The 7,074-nt window shown below is 36.9% G+C and overlaps 1 protein-coding gene across 1 annotated transcript in view; it reads right to left on the bottom strand.

Annotated features, from left to right (window-relative positions):
• LOC106468758 (chordin-like) overlaps window positions 1–7,074 on the bottom strand; it is an 84,651-nt gene that overhangs the window by 470 nt on the left and 77,107 nt on the right. The window contains exons 12-23 of the mRNA XM_022397121.1: window positions 6,603–6,718; window positions 6,344–6,463; window positions 6,063–6,203; window positions 4,806–5,090; window positions 3,795–3,926; window positions 2,948–3,139; window positions 1,690–1,783; window positions 1,439–1,584; window positions 1,122–1,230; window positions 791–904; window positions 452–549; window positions 147–246 (exon numbers count right to left, since the gene is read on the bottom strand). Of these exons, the coding sequence (XP_022252829.1) occupies window positions 147–246; window positions 452–549; window positions 791–904; window positions 1,122–1,230; window positions 1,439–1,584; window positions 1,690–1,783; window positions 2,948–3,139; window positions 3,795–3,926; window positions 4,806–5,090; window positions 6,063–6,203; window positions 6,344–6,463; window positions 6,603–6,718 (1,647 nt within the window). The remainder of the gene's footprint in view (window positions 1–146; window positions 247–451; window positions 550–790; window positions 905–1,121; window positions 1,231–1,438; window positions 1,585–1,689; window positions 1,784–2,947; window positions 3,140–3,794; window positions 3,927–4,805; window positions 5,091–6,062; window positions 6,204–6,343; window positions 6,464–6,602; window positions 6,719–7,074) is intronic.

The raw sequence follows: 7,074 nt of genomic DNA, 5'->3' as shown, positions 1-7,074 counted from the left end.
GGGGGGGGGGGGGGGGCTAAATCATTTAGATCAAAGTACTTGCATAATGTTTCCATTCTACTAGTGTAAGTACGTCTGTTCTTCGTAAAACCCCGCTGTTACCTAACAAAATGGGGGTGTTTATAGATAGATTAGAGTACACTTACTAGAGTCGATACACCGAGGACAACATTCATTTTCTTCTTGTACTTTCACTACACAAGAAAATTTTGGACATCGTTCTCGCTGACACTTCTGCTTTCCGTCCTGCGTATATATATAAAAAAATGGCGGTTGATACATATTTTATATGATTCGTTTCATATAAAAAATTACGATAAGTCTATTATAGTACTTCTGACTGAGATATTAATGGATGTAATCTCTTATATATATATATATATATATTAAGTTAGATGTTCGGACTTGAATTCGGTAGTAATATAAAATTACACCAGATGTCAGCACTTACCTTACAGGTGCATGTTACACATTTCATCTCTCCAAAAGGTTGGACTGTTGGATGCCAAAAGTCACCATTTGGATGGATAACGTCACCAAATAGGCATCCTATTTGAGTTAGAAACAAAGTAAAATTATTAATGTAGGCCTATTTCAGTACTGCCTAAAAGACGAGAGCAATAGTTGTTTTTTTTAAAGTTTTATAACTAACTATCTTTACAGAATTATAACGATGATATTATCACTATGAAATCTGTTTCGAACTGGAATGAATTTTAACACTAATTTTTTTTATCAATTCCCTACATATAATAATTATTATTATTGTTGTCGTTGTAATGCCACCTACCGCCAGCTGCTAGGATATCTTTGTTTCTTTCTTCTTGGTTTACAATGGATATAGCCTCGTCGCCAGGGTGATGGTTGTGTTGATGAGCTTCATGCGATTTTATACGCACTTGGGCTGAAAATTTTAAGATGACTTTTATTTAATTACGTATTACCAGCGCGTAGATAATTCTTAAAAATGTTACAGTAAATTAGTATTTTCACAATTACAATGGATGAAAAAAAAAAAAAACAACCAACGGAACTACAGCGGAACATTTTATAATGTTCGAAAGTTTTACATTGGAACAGGCTTTTTTTTGTTTGTTTTAGAATATGTAACGGACACTTACTACGGCATTTTTTACAGCAATCATGAGGATGCTCTCGGAAAACGTCGTTGTGACCACAGGTCAGTAATGGGCAGTTGATTTTCCGACATTCCACCTGAAGAGTAGCTTGCTGTTGACAAAAACAATTGAAATTAGCGCGCTTATTTATCTATAAACATATACTAACATATTTTAGTAATTGATAAAATATAGATGGCGTATTCAACAATCTAACTCATTCTCCATGTTTTGTTATTAAAAGCACATTTCATAATCAGTATGAAAAATTCAAGAAAACTTCTGTAACAGCGGTTGTAGGAACGTGAAACGAGACTTACATCACAAGTGCAAACGGCACAGCGGCTAAATCCGAAGGGTGGTAGATAAGGGTGCCATCTGGTGCCTGCCAAGTGAAATTTTTTGTCGCCTTCAAAGAAACAACCACGTGGCTTCTTCTCGATTGAAGTATTATTATTATTTACATCTGGAAGAAGAACAACAACAAAAGGATTATATTTATATAATCATGAAATATTGTTTAAATACAGGAAAACAAGAAAGAGTAAAATATTGTTAAAAGTTGTCTTACCTGTACAGACTGGGCAACATTCTTCCTTTAAAATCAAGGGGCTGTCACAGGTCAGCTTTGGACAAACAATGGTGTCACATTGTACACGTCCCATCTGGAAAACACGTTTTCGATATTATTATTGTCATAAGTCTTCCTAAATACACGATATTATCAACTAGATTAATCTGTTGGGTGTTCTTAAGTGCAACAAGACTTATGTTTGATGCTAAAAACGATTAGAATGAACTTAGAACAGTATACTTCTTATGTAATCGTCTTCCTGTTGGAGGCTCAGTTTGGGTGACGTCAACTGTTCGTCGATTATCACACATAACGTTCAAGCTTCCGGGTTGTGCACGTGATATTGGCTGATTGTTGGGTCTGTTGTTAAGCACAGAGCTATGCAATAGGCTGTGCTCTGCTCACCACAGGTATCGAAGCCTGATTTTTCTCGTCGTAAGCCTGCAAACTTACTGCTGAGCCACTAGAGGGCGGTAGGATCGACATAGTATATCTTACAACACCCAGTGTAAGAAGCTGACCAAAATACACAACGGACCTCATGAGCATTTAGTAGGTAGGATTGATAGTAACATTGGTGTTATTCATTTTTGTCGAATAAAATGTGTGACACGTATGTAATTGTGTAATTCATGAACCCATAAGTAATTTGGTGTATAAGTAGTTTAATAAAATGCGTTTTGAAACCAGGTGGAGCACATGGACCTAGTTGGTACTTTTTAAAGGTTAAAGACCAACTTGGGAACGTAAACATTGAACCTCTAACAGGATAACTGAGAAATAAAGTCTGGTATTTTTAATTTTTTGCTAACATACATTATATATTTTGTGTTTGAAAAGTATTTTAAAAAATCCCTTGATTAAAACAAGGAGAACTATATACATTTATGTACTTATATAAAAAGGAAATTTTTTTGTTTTAGATTTTATTATTTTATGATAAAAATTCTACCTCCTCCAGCGCAAAGAAAAACTGTTAATAAAAATATGAGCTGTGCGAAAACTTTTGCCCCCCCCAGTAGCACAGCGGTATGTCTGCGGACTTGCACTCTCATCAAGCTAAAAAGTCCGGGTTTCGATACCCGTAGTGGGCAGAGCACAGATAGCCCTTTGTGTAGCTTTTTGCTTAATAACAAACAACAAACACAACATCGTTACGAATTCTTAGTTTAACTAATCCATGGTGTAAGTGACCATAGACTAGAAGCACAATTATCAGTCTTTAACTGGTTAAAAAAACAACAAAAACACCTACCTGACAGGAACACATAGTGCAGGTTTCGTGCTGGGCTTTCCATTGAACACCATCTTCTATGACCTCCCCCTCGTAGTAACACTTGTGGGTGGGTTCAGGATAGATCTTGTTGAAACTGTCTTTGAGCATGCGCACGTTCTTACCGCTTCGGAGCTGGTCAGTGTGGGGAAGGCAGGAGTCGGGCAGGTGAAGCTATATTAAATAATGAATTATTTTATCAAAATTCAAGTTATTCAGAGCAACATCAAAACATAGATAAAGGTTTAAGGTGTTTCCCATCCGTAGGGAGTATCAACTACTGATCATAAACATGACGACGATCATCAGAGTAATTATACGTTGAATGAAGCTTATCTTAGTCAAAATAATAAACACATGATTTTATATTTAATAGACAGGATGTTAGAGCATCCTTTCCGAGTTAAAACACTGGAACTACCAATACTGCCTTTTTAAAAACATTTGTCGAAACTATTTATTAGTTAAATTGTTTGTGGATCCTAATAAACAAACAAGACACACACACACAAAAATATTAATATCGATATATTAAACTTAATTTTACTAATCACTGTTCGGGTTTCCAATGTATTTAACATAGAGAATGGATAGTTTCACTATTTTTTTTTCTGGTAATTTCTTTACACCGAATAAGAGATAAAAAGACAACAACAGAATTTCTCGATATATGCAAGATGTGGTCTCTATTGTTAGTGAACGTTATTATAAAACAAACGTGATAATTTGACGGTCCATTACAATAAATACGCCATGTATTTGTTATATTAAGCCTAATAATGACCTCGTCCCAAAAGTTAACCTTCTTGTTTTTTTTCAGTATACGTACGTTCGTTATTGTAGCTTCTAGGTCGACTTTCTTTCCAATACCGTTGGTTTTCGTTGTTATCAGAAAAGCACTCTGTTCAAATTCCAGATGAAATAGTGTCCTCATGCCCAGACCTTCCACAATGTCCCCGACCTACACCATCAAAGAAGACACGTGAGAACGCCATCTATAGCCTGAAAACTCACTAACTAGAAATCTTCCAAAATAAAAGATTTTGTTTTGTATTTGCAGGTTTTGTATAATACCTTCAATCAAAAACTTGCATACAAATGATTGTGAAACGTTTTATCAGACGTTTTTATCAATTATATAAAAACACATGCGATGTAGAATACGCCACACATAACTAACAACTTTTCGTAATGGACAGTTGCAACAAATAATCAACCTTACTTTACAAGAGTTATTGAACACAATCAGAGTCAATAAAGGCCCTTGAGATGCAGTAAAAAAATTAATCGAAAAGTTCCCCAAATCGCCATTATCCAAGTCCTATCAGTAAATATGGTGTTTTTACAATACAGCTTATACGTATTTGACAAAGCTGTTAATGTTATCTGCCAACATCCCTAATTTTAAACTACTGACCAGAGGGAATACAGCCAGTCAGTAACACCCTACCAATAACCATTCAGGCGGAGGGATTACACTCGCAGCTCGAAATGCTGGGTATATTTTTGTGGTAGCGAACGGATTCGAGACCGGCTCGCCATCTCCAGAATCCAGAGATATACCACAAGGTCAACCAACCTGCTCCCTCCAAATTATACATAGATCTCTCACTCTTAATTTTGGCTAAATTATTTAGCTTACTACGCTCCCACTCTCCTTCACTACGCCCCCCATTGGCACAGTGGTATGTCTGCGGACTTACAACGCCAGAAACCGGGTTTCGATACCCGTGGTGGGCAGAGCACAGATAGCCCATTGTGTAGCTTTGAGCTTAACTTCAAACAAACTTTTTCTCTAAATATATATATATAGGCTTAGAGTTCCAGATGTCACACCTACCTCTTCGCCACCAAACTTTCTCAACACATGCAGATCAGGCTTTCTATGCCGATTCAAATGTACTTCTTGCACTTCCACTAGATGGCGTTGACGGCGGCCATCTTGAAGGTCGTCATCGGAAGTATGAAGTCCAGAAACAAACACTTCGTAATGGAGTTGACAATGTTTGTCTACAGATAACCATACTTGACCGGCTGCGGTATTATTACCGAGTAAAAGCAATGGGACCTCTGTCGGGGGGGAGAGAAAAAATCTATGATTAATGAGGGAAATATAATAATAATTCTTTGCACGAAAATCTATAAATATTTGATGCACAAAAATTCTAAAAATATACCAGATTTTAAAAGAATGAGGGGAAAGTTGTATTTACATAATGTAATGAAAGGAAATTAAAAAAAATATGGTAATCCAGCTGTTAACAAACAACAACAAAATACGTGTCATCTTGAAATGGCCTGTCTTAGCGTATCTTACAAACGTGTCATCTTGAAATGGCCTGTCTTAGCGTATCTTACAAACGTGTCATCTTGAAATGGCCTGTCTAAACGTAACTTACAAACGTGTCATATTGAAATGGCCTGTCTTAGCGTATCTTACAAACGTGTCATCTTGAAATGGCCTGTCTTAGTGTATCTTACAAACGTGTCATCTTGAAATGGCGTGTGTTAACGTAACTTACAAACGTGTCATCTTGAAATGGCCTGTCATAACGTAACTTACAAACGTGTCATCTTGAAATGGCCTGTCTTAGTGTAACTTCCAAACGTGTCATCTTGAAATGGCCTGTCTTAACGTAACTTACAAACGTGTCATCTTGAAATGGCCTGTCTTAGTGTAACTTACAAACGTGTCATCTTGAAATGGCCTGTCTTAACGTAACTTACAAACGTGTCATCTTGAAATGGCCTGTCTTAGTGTAACTTACAAACGTGTCATCTTGAAATGGCCTGTCTTAGTGTAACTTACAAACGTGTCCTCTTAAGGTTAAATGATTTAAACAAAAAAAATAAAAAGTTATGTGTGCAAAGCCGTCCCTAATTTTGAATTGACAGAGCAGAGGGAAGGCAGCTAGTCAATAACACCTACTGCCAATTCGAGCTTATTTTGCGGGCACCCAGGCTGTGAATCCTTGGACTCACAGGTCCGGGCACGCTAACCACTAGGTCACGCCTGGTCGTAATAACTTCTGTACTATTAACTTTGTACTCTGACAAACTAATTATAGTGTATTTTCAGGGTAACTTACCATTAGGCGAAAGCTTCCGTGTACAGTCTTTGGCGAACGTGGCCTCGGATATTGTCTTCACCTTTCATCGTTTGCACGTGCAGATAGAGATCGCCAATCAACAACGTCTCCAGGCCTCGTGCCGTCGCTTTGTGAAACGTGCCATTTATCTGCGAATGCGAATGAAGAAAATATCTTATATCTTGTACTATTTCCTGCACGTAACAACACACAACATACAAATAACACGTGTTTTTTTTTCTGGTTTTTTTAAATTAACAGTGTAACTTTATGTGTCGAAGGAACTTACCCACTGGTCAGTAGCAAACACCTGCGTCGTTTCGATCAGCGCGGTCATTCCTTGGTTGGTAGGGTTACGTGTTTCAAGGCTAATTTTGTTCACCTGACCAGTCAATCTCTCGGTCCGAATCTAAAAACAGAAAATCAATTATGTTCATATTTAGTTTAATATAAGCAGTGTTTCTAATTGCTTTGCATACATTTCTGTAAGCTGTTATAACGAGAAAGGAACTTTGTGTTACGTGGAATTTTCTTTAAAAAATGTTTACCTTGAACGAAATTGATCCATTTGCTTGTATGGCCAAAACTCCAAATCCTGTCGGCAGATGGCGCTTTTCCTTTTGCGTGTCAGCTGACTGTCCAGTGGTCAGGATTGTTTGGAATACTAAGTTTGAAATAAGCACATAATAATCAGTTGTAGCCCTGTGCTCGAGTTGTAAATACTGAACAAATAGAACCTTGTAAATCTAAAGACATAAATTATACTGATATTCTTGTATTATATATATATATAAGCATAGCGTGAACTTAATTAACTCGTTGATCAGCCACTAAATCGGATCAAAATTGAGATTTAACAATACTTATGTTTGATGTATGCTAACTAAAAACTAGCTTTAGTAATGAAACAGCAAGAATCAGTTCGACTGTAAACTAGCTGTAGACACGTCAGTGAGGGGAAGTCTCCCTCTTAATACATTCCCTCTTTGCTCATGCTTCTGTGAAGTTAAGCTACCGGTT

This window comes from Limulus polyphemus, unplaced genomic scaffold, assembly GCF_000517525.1.
Source record: "Limulus polyphemus unplaced genomic scaffold, Limulus_polyphemus-2.1.2 Scaffold3152, whole genome shotgun sequence".
Taxonomy (NCBI): domain Eukaryota; kingdom Metazoa; phylum Arthropoda; class Merostomata; order Xiphosura; family Limulidae; genus Limulus; species Limulus polyphemus.
Note: the sequence above shows the minus strand (reverse complement) of the source record. Positions and strands in the feature narration are given on the sequence as shown.